The 15768-nt window shown below is 36.2% G+C and overlaps 2 protein-coding genes across 3 annotated transcripts in view; both read left to right on the top strand.

The window, feature by feature from the left end:
* The window catches only part of mtf1 (metal-regulatory transcription factor 1), a 41388-nt gene extending 36012 nt beyond the window's left edge, over positions 1-5376 (top strand). For both annotated transcript variants that reach the window (XM_052147685.1, XM_052147684.1), the window contains exon 12: positions 38-5376. In XM_052147685.1, the coding sequence (XP_052003645.1) occupies positions 38-477 (440 nt within the window). In that variant the 3' untranslated portion in view covers positions 478-5376. The remainder of the gene's footprint in view (positions 1-37) is intronic.
* Positions 5377-6971: 1595 nt separating this feature from the next.
* Positions 6972-14826, top strand: yrdc (yrdC N(6)-threonylcarbamoyltransferase domain containing). The gene is made up of 6 exons (XM_052147070.1): positions 6972-7156; positions 7952-8147; positions 8276-8390; positions 8685-8804; positions 8892-9022; positions 13907-14826. Exons 1-6 carry the CDS (start codon positions 7084-7086, stop codon positions 13974-13976), a joined length of 705 nt encoding a protein of 234 aa, XP_052003030.1. The 5' UTR covers positions 6972-7083; the 3' UTR covers positions 13977-14826.
* Positions 14827-15768: the final 942 nt, after the last annotated feature.

Here is a 15768-nt window from a genome sequence, read left to right as displayed (position 1 = left end):
TGTCATTTATCATGTCGTTTTTCTCATTGTCTTTCAGGGAACTCAGTGCAGCAGATCGGTCTTAGTCTGCCAGTTATCATCATAAAGCAGGAGGAGTCGTGCCAGTGTCATTGTGCATGCAGAGACTCGGCGAAAGACAAGAGTGCTGCCGCCTCAATCCCAGAGTCAAAGAACGCATCGCCGCCTCCTGCTCCCCCACCTCCTCCTCCTCCTCCTCCTCCCCAAATCTTCCCCGAACCCACTATCTCCTGCTGCCCATCAGAAAAAAAGAGCCCCGTTATACCCCATGCAGAGCCCCAGCAGGACAACCTGTCTGCTCTGGTCACCCCCATTCCCACCACCGATGGCCTGGCCAACATGGATGTGACAGATCTGCTCAGCCCAGACACCACGGCCAACATAGAAGCCCTGCTTATGGTCGCAAACGAGTTCTCCTTGGCTGATGGGGAAGGAACAACACCCCCTAGATTATGCTGAGATTTAGGTAGTGTAAGGATGTGCAGATCACACTTGTAACCCTGCTAAAGACCAATGCATCTTCCTAGGTGTGTCTTTAAGAGGCTTATTCTGCCATACAAAGGCAAAATGCAGTAACAACTGCAACACTAAAACTGAAAATAAGGAATTTTAAGTTTTTTGATTGTCCACTCTCTCTGTTTTCTCTGAAAATGAATCAGTTTTGACAAAATGTGTAGTTACTGTGTTTTACCTTTGCAGGACAGTTTTGTGAGGCATATGTCCTTGATCCAAGTTTGCAGTGGATTTGCATCCTTGATCACAGAGCACAGAATTTGCAGGCAGGGCAGTTTAGGGTGAACTAGTGGAGTGGGATTACACCCAAGTTGCTTCCCATTCTGCATTGCACGGAGCCCCTTAGAGGACAGGGAGGAAATTATTTAAATGTAAACGATTTTGAAAGGAATAAACCACAGGTGTGCACTGGTCACTGTGAAATGGATTCACATTTGCTTATAGAGATTTATCAGAAAACAGGAAGAGATTTTGCCCGGTCGCTTGCTGTACTTGAGTTTATAACTTGAATTCCAAGAGATTGATGGGAATGTACTGCATTCTTTCAACACAGTTTGTGGGCAATTAAGTAATCTACGCATTAAAAAGTATTTTATGTGTAATTTATTAGAAAGGCTGCAATAGTCATGATAATGTGATTTATGATTTATGATAGAGGTTTGTTTGGCTGCCTAAGACTTAGTATTTAGTATTATATATGTTAATTTATTAAAATACTTAATTGTTTGATAAATGTAGATCTTTTTCACAAATTTTCAAAAAACATTTTCTTCTTTTATTTTTTCTCTGCGACCTAAGTAAGATTGAGACTAACTTTATCTTTGAATCTCACAAAGTCTGCCAATATTGGTCTTATTTCACCCCAAAATAATAATAACAATAAAACAATACAAATATATTGTTTGCTTAAACAAATTTAAACCTTTGTTTTTGTGAATTAAGCACATTTTTCAATTGCATTCTCAATATTATTCTCAATTCTGTAATACAAAAAAATATATATATTATATAGTACTTAAATCATAAATTATTTATAGATCATAGAAGTATTTACTGCTTGGGAAAGCTTAATATATACAAAAGTGTCACAATTTTGAAACTCTTAATAATTATTTAAAAAGACTTATGTTTATGAAAAATATTTGTACCCTTTTTGATTTAATGGTTATGATTTAAGATATTTTTCTTGGGATTCACCCTTGTATACTCTCTGATGGAATCAGCCAATCAAACACTGACACCTTCCTTTTGCCTTTGTGATGGGCATGTGGTTGGGCTTCTTTTCCTGCCTCTTATTTTTTGTTACAGATCTGTATGTTTCTTGCCTTTATTTTCCATCTCCTGCACTTTTTCTTAACGGAACCCACGTGAGCCTCTGTGTTGTGACCCACTCAGGGATAAAAGAACCAAGGAGTGGTTCGTTCTTAAGATGGTTTGTGTGTGTGTGTGTGTGTGTGTGTGTGTCTGTGCTTATATGGGTTCTTGACTACACAACTAAACCAGAGCTTTTAATATGCTTGTAGTGCACTACCCAGCCATGATTCAGCCAACCCAGCGAATGCATAATTACCTGCGTTCGTTAGCCCCTCATTTGTATACCACTGCTGTATAGAGGCTTTAAGGAGCTAACCATAATGTAAATATAGAGTACATTTGAAATGATAAATGTTTAAGCCTTTAGATTGTATTTGAATTTGTATTTTTGTATAGAACAATGAAAAATCTGACTTTGCATGTAAGATAAGAGATGTGACTCTGAACAGCCTTTTACTGACACTAGTGTATCTCTTATTCAGTACTGTTCACATGTATGTAGTTCTTCACACATAAGGGTAGATGTTGAATCTCAAGAAAACCGTGTGAGTCATATTTTACCTAAAATGTGACGAAAAAATCTCTTACTATAATGCAAAAGTGATTTTATTTAAATTGTGAAGTATTTGTTCATCATGGTAGTATTTATTGAGCTAAATTGAATTTAGGATGATTTTTCTATTTTATTTAATGTATGATTACTTTAATTGTAATGTTAAAAGTAATGTCGCAGGCATAAAATATTGCCATAACTTTCAAATAATAATGTTGCAATGCATTCGGTTTTGCCGCAATTATTGAGTAATGTCGAAGGTAATTTCGCGATGTATTAAATATTGCCACAATTATTAAGTAATGTGTCAATGCATTAAATATTACTTAAATTGAGTAATGTTGAAAATAATGTAGCAATGTGTAAAATATTACTGTAATTATTGAATAATGTGGAAAATATGGCATTGCATAAAATATTACCGTAATTGAGTAATGTGGCAATTAATAAAATATTACCATAATTCTTGAGTAATGTGGCAATGAATAAAACATTGCCGTAATTATTGAGTAATGTGGCAATTAATAAAACATTGTCGTAATTTTTGAGTAATGTGGCAATGAATAAATCATTACCGTAATTATTGAGTAATGTGGCAATGAATAAAACATTGCCGTAATTATTGAGTAATGTGGCAATGAATAAAACATTACCGTAATTATTGAGTAATGTGGCAATTAATAAAATATTATTGTAATTTTTGAGTAATGTGGCAATGCATAAAATATTACCGTAATTATTGAATAATGTGGCAATGCATAAAATATTACCGTAATTATTGAGTAATGTGGCAATGCATAAAATATTACCGTAATTATTGTGTAACGTGGCAATGCATAAAATATTACCGTAATTATTGAGTAATGTGGCAATTAATAATATATTACCGTAATTATTGAGTAATGTGGCAATTAATAAAATATTACCATAATTATTTAATAATGTGGAAAGTAATATGGCAATGCATAAAATATTACCATAATTATTGTGTAATGTGGCATGAATAAAATATTATTGTAATTCTTGAGTAATGTGGACAATAATTTGGCAATGCATAAAATATTACCGTAAATATTGAATAATGTTGAAAGTAATATGGTAATGCATAAAATATTACTGTAATTATCAAGCAGTGTCGCAATGCATTAAATATTGTTTATAATTATGAAGTAATGTCAAAAGCAATTACACAATGCTTAACAAATTACTGTAATAATCTAATAACGACGAAAACAATGATACAATGCATACAATATACATTTCTCTAAATTAGGCATTATTTTTAATAAGCAGAATGTTTCTATTAATTATGTCAATAGCTATTTTATTTATTTTATTATTATCATTTTGGGGTAAAATATGACCCAGACATTCTTCATGAGGTTCACTGAAATTGACTCGTGTAGGACAGAAATTGCCTTACAACCATTCAGAGTTCTTTCATCTCAGATATGTATTGTATTTGATTTTCCACATCATTTCATGTTCCTCACTGTTTCAGATATCTCTTACAATGGACTAGAAAATAATATTTTATTTGGTTAGATAGAGAGCGTTTGTCCTGTCTGGTGCCAAGTAAAACATGACTTGTCTTTGTTGTTTAGTGAAGCCCTCACTCATGGTACGTTACTTCTGTAGGTCATCATATAATCTGTGTATCTCTCTCCCTCAAAATTCATACATTTTGTTTAATAATTACAGCTGAATGTATGTTGATCACTTGTGTGCAGTACCTTTGATATTCATCCACTACATTTGTGTGTGTGTGTGTGTGCCCCCCCATGAATGGGAACTGGAGCATAGTAATCCTTATAGTTTGAACAATGCGGTAGTTTTTCCATAAACTAATGAACTGTTCATTTTTAATGAGATGGCACTTACTGTGGGGTCCAGATGATATATATAATCAAAACATATCTTAATAATTTACCTCCCACCCCCCCACACTTTTCATGTAGTTTGGACATGCTCCATGATGTAAAATTAGTTTAGAAGCCAGTTTTTATTCAACCCCTAAAACAAGTAACTATGCAATGTGGCGTAGAGCATTGAGAATACTGCAGAAAAAAACTTCCAATCAGCCAAGCTTTACCTCCCTCCGTTCATGTTCACAGGCAAATTATCAAGTGTCAGGATTCAGTACTTAGATATTTATCATATGCAAGTCATTAGAGCAAAAGAGTTGTGTCCTACTGCAATGAATATTTCATGTAAACTTTACAAGCCTTTTTTACTTTAAACATGTGTTTTTATGCTCGCCCATTATTTTGTTGCATGTACAGTTATGTTTGATGTGATTTAATAATGTATTGTGTTTCACTATGTATCTGGGCATTGCAATGTGTATTTTCCTGTTGAAAATGAATACGGCCTCAACTTTTTAATTGAGCCCATTTAGGTGGTGTCTGCTTATGTCATGCACAGGCTTAAATCTTGCGTTTGTTATAACATTGGTAAAAGTCGCTTGAAAGAGGTGTTTGCTTAGACCTGCACAGGTTTTTATTCTTGCTCAAAATCAACTTTGGGTCTTTCCACATTTATTTCCAGTCATTCCACCTTTGTCAGGTGCCAACTTCATCATTCTATCAAGTTTGTAATTCACAGGTGGGTGTTTTGAAGGCATTCTAACAAAACTCCTGATTTGGTATTTGAAATTAACAAATGTGGGTCCTTTTCGAGACACGTGTTTGCTTTACATTAATGATATTTATTCTGAAAGTCTGATTCTGGCAGCATTTAAGGACACTGGGCATTTGGAGTGGAAAAGTTCAACTGGCCTGTCAGATGAGTCCTAAAAGCTGATGTCGTAGAGGAAACAAAATGCTTCCATAAGGACTGCTTTTGATACCCAAAGTGTGAGGAAACTGTAAAGAGCTGTATTTTTAAAGAATGTATAATGTGAAAAATTCTCATATGCTTGTTTTGTATAAAGTATTATGGCAAAGTAATAACTTTTTGAATCAAAAAGCAATACAATACCAGTGAAATTGTCTGATTTGTTGCATTTAATTTGTTGAAATAATCACATGGTCCAACACTTTCATGGCAAGATTTATAAGTATTCACTTAAAAGCATTATGGAAGTGGAACAGCTCAGTTATCCAGTCCTTGTAATGACTTATTCCCAATGCCTTGTTCCTGGCAAATGAAGACATGATTTAGTAGTGTTTCAAACATGCATGTTTAAAATCAGTCAACAATTCATAGATGCAACCCTGTAAACCTACCGCAACTATGTTCTGGATTTGCAGTAGATCTTGGAGGATCATAGAGCACAGCTCGATCTGATCCTGTCGGTCAGAGATTCTGCCATCAAGAGCCTCAAGATCACTTAGAGAAGGGCTGGAAAGAGGCTGTTTTTAAATGAAATTAATTAAGGTTACTGAATCAATATGACAGAACATCAAAATTAAACAAAATATACCTGATCTCCAGGTGGGTCTTTTATCTGGCGCTTATCGTCTGTGGGTTCTATCGAAGTATGGATATCAACACAGTAAATAAATCTTTAAATATGGAAAACATTTACCTCTTTTAATATCTTACCTACATGCAACTCCATTTTTTGCGGCGTTTGTTATATAATGCATCTGGAAGAATTTAGTTATATGTTGGACTTAATTATATTAATTATTCTTTGGCCCTAATTAATTATATTAGCATATTAAATGTGTTTGTCGCTCTAATTAGATGCACCTGGTTTATGTGCAATGAATTTGACGGTTCTTAAAGTAACATTCCAGGTTCAAAACAAGTTCAGCACAAAATCAGTTGTGGCGTAATGTTGAGTTACACAAAAATACATTTAGACTCGTTCCGACTTTTCTTAAAAAAAGCAAAAATATGTGAGACTCTTACAATGGAAGTGAATGTGGCCAATTTTTGAACGTTAAAATACTCACTGTTTCAAAAGTATAGCCACAAGACATAAACGTGTCTTAACGTGGTTTTGATGTGATAAAAGCTCTTGCTAAACTTTTCTGTGTATAGTTAAAGCCAATTTTACAACTTTGTTGCCATGAAGATGTAAACAAACCACAAAATGACAAATGACAAAATTACCATTTAAACAATTTTACAGCTCAAATAATACATGAGTTTTAACTGTAAAATTAATGTAAGTGTTTTTTTAATATCATAAGCTTCACATTTCTGCCTTTAAAAATAGGCCCCATTCACTCCCAAGTGTCTTACTGTAATCTTTTATTTTTAAGAAAAGGATGGACAAACCAAAATTATTAATTTAAATGACTGAAATGACTAATAACTCATAAATAAAATTATTAAAAAAGTAAGCCTTATTGATAATCCATTGAATTAACCGTAACTGGACTTTTATTTTGAAATGTTGTTGAACATTCACTCCCATTGTAAGTGTCTCACTGTAATCTTTTATTTTTAAGAAAAGGATGGACAAACCAAAATTATTAATTTAAATGACTGAAATGACTAATAACTCATAAATAAAATTATTTAAAAAGTAAGCCTTATTGATAATCCATTGAATTAACCGTAACTGGGCTTTTATTTTGAAATGTTGTTGAGATTGCTTCTTCACCTCCTGTATGAAGAAGCATGCGTCTGCGCATCATTGAGCTGTACAGTTTATCCTCGTGTTTACATTTGCCTGCACACTGTTAAATCCTCGCTACTATAGGCTAAAGAGGTCGTGTAAGAGTGTCAGCATGTGTCAGGAGCAGAAGACGCGCGTCCTGCGACTGCCCGCGCTGAACTCCGATGAGCTGATGTCCCAGCAGGGTGAGACACGTGCTGTTCAAAGCGGAGCAGCGCTGTTTGTTTACCATTTAAAAGCAAAGCCTCTGTGATCTGCTCTTATTTTATAGTCCAGTCGCTCTGTTCTGGGCTCTTACATATTTGTCATCGGGTACCGTGATCTTTCGTTTGTGTCTTTCACTTTTTATTCAGGGTCTTTTTTCTACTTTGAGCACTTTTCAGGAAATAAACCCCCTTAAACAGTTTTCTTACTCACTAGTTTATGTAACAGTGGATATACTTGCATCACATGAGAATTATTCCATCTCAAATTTGTATTCATTCTGTGATGCACAAAGCGAGATGGGAATGACATTTAAACGTATTTGGAAATGTTTGCTAATTGGTAATGAAGCACGATAGAAATATTATTTAGATTTGTCTTCATCTAACCAAATTCACAGACTTTTGATAACTTTATTATTGTCAAAATTGTTGTTGGTGATGGAAATGACACCACAACTGAGGGACTGTCTTCATTTATGTCAAAAGTCATAGTTTTTAAAATGTCATTATTTAAATAGTGGATTGTCATCTTTATTAGATTAAAAATCATGTCATTGACACGTGATTATAATATGTTAAGATGGGCCTGAGACAAGGTTAAGACTATAAAATCGACATGTGTTTAAAATGTAGCAAAAATTAATGAAGGCATGGTTAAAAAGTTACCAAGATGGTTTTAAAATGACCTTAAAAAAAAGTTGAAATCAGCCCAGAAACATCCTTTCCATTCATCTGTGAGGTTTGCTCTTGTAACTTTGTGTCATGTTAACACAGTGTGGGCAGATATCCTGAACTCCACTGCACAGGCATTGAAGGCTGGTCAGGTAGTGGCTGTGCCCACTGACACAATCTACGGTCTCTCCTGTGTGGCTCAAAACTCTAACGCCATCAGGAGAGTTTATGAGATCAAAGGCAGGAATGGAGACAGACCTTTAGCCATCTGTGTTGGTGAAATACAGGACATCTACAGGTTTGTTCACAGAATCTACACATGCATTTGTTTTGATGTATCTGTTAGGTCTTAAAGTAGGCCTAATAAAACCGTCACTGTTCCCTCCACAGCTGTGTTTCATAAGGGCGTGTTTGCTGTTGTTTTAGGTTTTGTAAGGTGTCCGTGAAGGAGGAACTGCTACGAGATCTGCTGCCTGGACCCGTCACACTGGTTCTGGAGAGATCAGTCACACTCAACAGTGATCTCAATCCTTTTACTAAGGTTGGTGTTTCACTTTTACTTATACAGTAGACCGGAGCTAGTTGTCGCACTTTTTACTCGAGTGAATATTTCTCCAGGAATGGTTATTTTTGAAAGAAATATTTTGAATAAGCACCTTGCACCTTAAAGTATTGGCTACTGAAATGCTATTGAAAGACAACAGCCTATTAAAAGGCCTATAACCGCTAAAAGCCTGTGTATATACTGTATATGTATGTATATGTGCAGTTCTAAATCACTTCATCAGTTAGTGTATTTGAGGGGAGGTGTCGTCATTAATTATTTGTCCAGTAGCTCATAGGGGTCCGTATTCCAGACCACCCGTTCATGCGTCGCCTCTGTCAGATGTGCGGCGAGCCGCTAGCTCTCACCAGTGCTAATGTCAGCGCACACTCCAGTACAATTGCTGTTCATGTAAGTACAGAATTCATAACTGGGACTTCTGCAGCGTAATTCATTTCAAACAGGCTTTTATTAATTTTGACTGTTTACTTTCTGAAGGAGTTTGAGGATTTGTGGCCCAGTCTGTCTGTTGTGGTGGACGGTGGCCCGATTGGTGACAAAAGTTGTCTGGGTTCTACAGTAGTAGATCTGTCTGTGTGCGGCAGATACCGAATAATCAGACCTGGATGGTGAGTAATTTCTCTGAGAACCAGATACAAACCACACTAATGTGCTGTGGCGGGGAGAGCAAGAGATAAGCACAGTGGGTGTGACGTCATAAACGCTCATCAGAGGAGTTTATTTAAAATAATAATCAACATGAAATGTCCAAAAATGGGAATTTAGGTGTTAAAGGAAAAAGTGTTCAAAATGAAGGGTGATCTGTTGCGGTGAAGAAAGTGGGCTCTGTGTGAAAGGGGTAGTGTCCTTGAGGTGGTCCGGGTCCGACGGCGCACGCGCTCCCCTACTAAGGTTCTGGGGGGTGAGGGGCGGTGTCTTCTGTGGTGGCTTGTCTTCCCAAGGGCCACGCTGAGGAGAAGGTGGCCCGGCATCCTAGCTCTTTGGCCGCGACGCATGCTGTGTGGGTTCCAGGGGGGTGTGGATTCGGTAGCTCATCTAATTTTATTTATTTAAAATAATAAAATAAAAGCAAGCAGAGTACAATTCCAGAACTTTTTTGCACACAAATCCTACACACTTAAGGAACTGCAAGATGGAGACATGCCTTCGCAAAGACTTTGGAATAAAAAAAAGCGAGCTCTGAATGAATTTGACATGCCAGGTACCAGGACGTTGAACTTTTCACTGTAGGGTAGGCATTGGTTTCTATCTTTAATCAGAAATGTTGACCGTTGCTTTGTTAGTAATGTATATTGTGATGACAGGACAATTGACCGATCTTGCACATACATTGTGCAAATAAACTGCCATTTTAAGAGGTTTAAATACAAGTTCAACAAAAAATAATTTTAATTAAAATATTCAAATTTAAACATTGGAATTAAGAAAGCATAATCTGAACTAATAACTGCTGGGGCTCAAATCCGAGTAATGATTACATATTAATGAATTTATTTATTTTCTTCTGTGTATCATGGATCAGAATCCTGTGTGAGGGTTGAGCAGCGACTTCAACCAGAGACACTTGAGTTTTCATTGAATCTGTACTGTGTAACTATAGAAATATTGATTTTGTGGATTTTGTTTTCTGGGATGACACACACAATACGATGTTTATCGAGATTATGTAAATAAAATCTATTTTAAAGTAAAACATCATGAAGTCTTATTTACATGAGGAAAGTGTTGCATACTTGTTACTGCAGTTGTAACCTGAGTTGTTCAGGTTCAGGTTCCTTTTATTTGTACCCGTAGGTAGATTTGTTTTGCAGTGTCAGAGTTATCCACACAATTTTTATGACAAACACAGACAATACACATTTGACAACAAAAAAAATAAAATGGATAAAATACATCAAAATAAATAAACATAGCTTCTGTGTCATCTGTGCATTTTGTTCCTCTGATTGATGGCTGCTGGAACAAAGCTGTTTTTATACCGCTTTGTTCTGCACTTTGGGACTATATATAAAAGCACGATAGAATAAGCAAACCATCATGGTTTTGTCAGTGTTAAAAACAGACAGTTTCCTCAAACAAAACAACCGCTGGTGCCCCTTTTTGCACACAGCTTCACAATTTGCTTCAAAGTTCATTTTTGAGTCTATAATTGTCCCAAGGTATTTGTAGGATTGGGTACATTCCACAGTCTGACCTTTGATGGATGTGACTTCATTCATATGGGCATTTCTTCTAAAATCAATAATCACATCTTTTGTCTTAGATATGTTTAATTGAAGGTAGGACTCCTCACACCACGTGACAAAGTCATCAATGACCGGGCCGTGACAGGTCTCATTGCCCTGAAGCCTACTAACAATAACAGAATCATCTGCATATTTTAAAATAGTCCTATTTTCATACCTACTCTGACACATATTTGTGTAGAGGATAAACAATAGGGGTGAAAGCACACATCCTTGAGGGGATCCAGTTGAGCAGGAGACTTAGTCTGACAGTGTTCCATTTACCCTAACTCTTTGTGTCCTGTCAGTTAAAAAGTCGAAAACCCAACCCACGAGATTGTTACTCAGGTTGAATTGATCTACTAATCTACTGATTAAAATATGTGGTTGGATTGTATTAAAAGCAGACGAGAAATCAACAAACAAAAGTCTAGCGTGAGACCCAATTCCTTCCAAATGTTTAACAAGTATGTTAAGCAAGGTAACTGTGGCATCTTCTACTCCTCTATGTGGCCTATAAGTAAACTGCATGGGATCAGGTGTTTGCTCAGTTTTCAGTAGGATTTCTGACCTTACCAATTTCTGTAAAATTTTCATTAAAATCGACGTGAGAGCAATCGGTCTTAAATCATTACAGTTTTGGGGCAACTGGTTTTGGGGACCGGAACTACCACAGCATCCTTCCAGACCTTGGGTACATGCTGTGTCTGTAAGGACTTATTAAAAATGAAGTGGAACACAGGACTCAGTTCTTTTGCACAGGATTTAAGTAAGCGACCACATATTTTGTCAGGTCCATGACTCTTATTTACTTTTACTGAGCGGAATGCTTTTTTGGTCTATTACAAAGTGCTGGTTATCTTCAAGTTTATTTCTCAGTTGCTGAGTTTCATTACTAAAATCAAATGTATCAAAGCGGTTATAAAATTGGTTGAGAGCATTGGCAAGCTCAGTATCAGAGTTAAAACCATCTAGGTTGACCCGACTGCTGGTCTTTGGATTCCGTAGGCCTGCTATAGTTTTCATACTAGACCAGACTGAGCCAAGATTATTTGCAGCCATCTTGCTCTCTAATTCGGATTTATAATTCTGCTTCGCTTTTAATATTTCTATTTTCAGTTCTTTGGTAGCTATATGCATGTCTAAGGCTATTCCCTGTTTAAAAGCAAGTTTCTTTTTCTGTATGCTGAGCTTAACAGATTTGGTCACCCATGGTTTATTATTAGGGTAGATTTTAACTTGCTTGCAGGGAATGATCATATCCCTACAAAAGGCAGCATATGAGCATGTTACATCAGCGAGTTTATCCAAGTCATCACCACATGACTGTTTAAACATATCCCAATTAGTGCTGTCATAACATTCCTGCAGGCAGAGCACAGATTCATCATTCCAGTCCTTTATGTCCTTTGTCTTTGCTTTCTTTCTCTTCAAAACCGTTTTATAAGTAGGGAGTAAATGTACACAGTTATGGTCAGCAGAGCCCAATGGGGGTAGTGGGAGTGATTTATAAGTGTCCTTTACTGACCCATAACATAGATCTAATGTCTTATCCCGCCTGGTTGGACAGGAGACATATGGCCCGGCATCCTGTTGTTGTTCACCCTAAAATGAAAATTCTCATCATTTATTCACTCTCATGCCATCCCAGATGTGTATGACTTTCTTTCTTCTGCAGAACACAAATGAAGATTTTCAGAAGAATTTCTCAGCTCTGTTGGTCCTCACAATGCAAGTGAAAGGGTGCCTAAATTTAAGCTCCAAAATCCACACAAAGGTAACATAAACATACTCCAGTGTCTTCAGATATGATATGATAGGTGTGGGTGAGAAACATAAATATTTAAGTCAAATTTCCAAATTTTGACCCTTTGTCCAGTATTGGGTGATATGCACAAATAATTTGAATCACCAAAAAATGAAAGTGAAGGAAAAATGATATAAATATTGAACAGTGTCTCATCCACACCTATCATATTGCTTCAGAAGACATTGATTAAACCACCAGAGTCATTACTATCCACTTGTATTGTATAGATCTACAGATCTGAAATATTCTTCTTAAAATCTTCATTTGTTTTCTGCTGAAGAAAGAAAGTCATACACATCTGGGATGGGTTGAGAGAGTTTTCATTTCTGGGTGAACTATCCCTTTAACTTGCATCAAGATGTAATATCTTGAAATAAATGAGTAGTTCATCACAGTATTATAATTTGAGTCATGAAAGACTTTATTGTAAAGATTGTGTTGATAAATAGGTTTTAGTGCATTTTTAACTTGTTCAGTGTGTGTTTAAAACAGCTGGGCGCCTCGTCTTTCCTCTCACTGCGGCTTCAGCACCACAAGCACGGCTTGCGCGACCAGTGTAAAGACCTGATGACACAAGCTGCGTACAGTAACTGGAAAATGCTGTCTTTGGAGGCTGTATGAGTTAGGATGAAAATATGGTGCTTTTTTAAGCCATTAACTCATTAGGCGGATGCAGACACAGTTTGTGTAATACATCCCTAACAAAAGTGTAGCTCTGATCCTGGTGTCCTCCGTTGGTGGTGTTGATTTTGTTGTTGCGATTGAATCGCGCGTGTGCAAATAATGTTATAGAAAAATAAAGAAAAACAGTCGATACTAGGTGGTCACTATTAGGGTTAATTTTGTGTGCGAATAGAAGCGGAAAAAGTCTTGTCTGGATTGCCGTTCCTCTTAAGAGTTCTCCTCTATAAAGTTACTGAGGGAAAAGTACCATGACTGTGTGTTGGGAAAGCAGCTCATGTCTTCAGCGATCGAATCGGTTTTTGGTGAGAACAGACCAAAATAAAGCTCCTTTTTCACATCTTGCCATGGAAGTTTCTAGGCACAATCATTATTTCAAGCTTCATTACCATATGGTTGTTTATGGGTATTAACGGCATTACGTATTCATGACAAAGTTGTAAAATTGGACATAACTTTACACATAAAAGGTTGGTTAATAGGTGTTTTTTTGTATCGCATTCAAATGTATAATGTTTACATCTTGTGGCTATACTGTAAGTATGTTAACGTTTACGGATTGGATATCCTGCTCCTTTAGATATGTGAAGAGACAGATTCCAATGAAAGTATATGGGATTCTGCTGCCAAGCAGACATCTATATTCTGGAATAATAATGTTTTGAAATATAAAGTATGATTTTGTATTGGTTTCAAACAGATACAATGTTTAAGTATTGCAGTTATCAGCTTTTTTAATGTTAATCCTATGTGTCTGTTCTCTTTGTTGTTCACAGTGCCCTCTCAGTGACTGTTCAGGTACTGGAGGGCAAGTATGGACTGCTGGAGAATTCTGTCAATCAATGAGTTCAAGCACACTAAACCTGCTGTAGGTCACCATCAGCATGTATGCAGACCAGCAGTTTGGATGACCAAAGGGAAGGTGTCATCAGAAACGTCTTGAAACGTGTTTCTCACTATAGGACCATTGGGTCTTCGTGATGTTTGTGGGTTTGATGATTATGATTTTAATAATTTTTTTGAAACCATAATCTCAAGCCTTTTAAATCCTCAGGCTCAATTTGTCAAGCACGTTGGAGATAAAATACATATTTTATTTCATCTCAAGGTCAAACTTTCAGCTCCTAAGTTAACTTGCAGTCTTGTGTTACCACTTGATGTTGATGTTTTGTTCTGTGAAATACCTCAATGTATGTTGCATTAATGGGATGGTGTGTTATAGTGAGACTATCCATTTGTCAAGATACCGAACACTAAGAAGCTTGATGTGTTGATGGTTTTGTTACAGTAATGATTTAGATTCACTTTTTTTATTATTAATTTTGTTTTATTTATTGCCATTTTAAAGTCAATGTATTGTGCAAGGGTCTGCGGATTGGTTGCTCTCTGGCAGAGCTGCACTTATATTTTTTTTAATAAAAAATACAACCTGAAACTGTTGTGAAGAGGAACTTATTTATTGTTGTACTAAATTGAAGGAGTGGTGGTGGTGTAGTGGTCTAAGGCACATGACTGGTAATCAGACGGTTGCTGGTTCGATCACCACCATTGTGTCCTTGAGCAAGGCACTTAACTCTGGGTTGCTCCGGGGGGATTGTCCCTGTAATAAGTGCACTGTAAGCATCTGCAAAATGCATAAATGTAAATTGAACTATGGACAGAGTAATTAAATCTTTAAATAATAATAAAGCTTAAAATAATCACTAACAATATCCTGCCCATATGTTATTGGAAGTTGTTTAAACATTGTTTCTATCAATTTTGTCAATGTTTTCATTACCTTAATTTATTCTAGCCATTTTGTTATCAAATAATGGCTAATTAAAGCACCAAATTACATTTTATTTCCTGTTAATATCTTACCGCGCAGTCATTTGGATACATCCCTTTTACTATGTAGAAACTGCGTTACGGGGAACTCTTGAGTTTATTTGTTGTACTTGCCCTGAAAAGAAAAGTACAGGTTGGTAAACTCTTTAGTAGTAGTTCATTGGCCTGATTAGGTTTCATTTTGTCTCATGGTGAACTTTGTAATAATTTATTAAAGTTTTTTTTTTTCAGTGAAATGACATGCGTAAAATGTCCATATTACCTGTCATATATCACTAAAATAGGTGCCATTAACACCTGTCTGTGTAATAGTTGTGATGTTTCATTCATGAACAAATTGTTTAATTGAACAAATTGTCCTCGACCACTTCCATCCACTGACTCCAATTTCTTGTTTGCTAAAATCTTTCTTTTTGGAAGCCATTGAGCTCTATCCTGCAATACAAATGGCCTTGCTTTAGGGTCGTTCTGAACAGAATTTCCAGTAAAATTAATTTAAGTGAATTGTGAATGACCATATATTTAAGCCCCACATATTACAGCCCTCCAAAGCTCTACCAATGGATGGCAAAGTCTTCAAAGGAAATGGGGATAATCTCTTCTGAATGGAACACAACCTTAGTTTGTAGCATGAGACCTATCTTGCCTTAAAAGACTGACTAATGCGAGCCAGTTGTAGTGTGCATGTTTCGAAGTAAGCATATGATTAGCTTGATCCACTGAACGAATACACCCTTAACTGATTCAGTTGGTGTGTCGAATCGAGATTAGACTTTTTGTATGTGAAAGAATATACCATTACATTCAG

This window comes from Xyrauchen texanus, chromosome 17 (genome assembly GCF_025860055.1).
Source record: "Xyrauchen texanus isolate HMW12.3.18 chromosome 17, RBS_HiC_50CHRs, whole genome shotgun sequence".
Lineage (NCBI taxonomy): Eukaryota > Metazoa > Chordata > Actinopteri > Cypriniformes > Catostomidae > Xyrauchen > Xyrauchen texanus.
This window is presented reverse-complemented; position numbering and strand designations above follow the sequence as displayed.

Coding starts and splice junctions, on each gene's coding strand:
- yrdc (XM_052147070.1), top strand. CDS start 7,084: ATGTGTCAGGAGCAGAAGACGCGCGTCCTGCGACTGCCCGCGCTGAAC. Junction 7,157..7,951: donor TGAGCTGATGTCCCAGCAGG/GTGAGACACGTG, acceptor ATGTTAACACAG/TGTGGGCAGATATCCTGAAC. Junction 8,805..8,891: donor CCAGTACAATTGCTGTTCAT/GTAAGTACAGAA, acceptor TACTTTCTGAAG/GAGTTTGAGGATTTGTGGCC.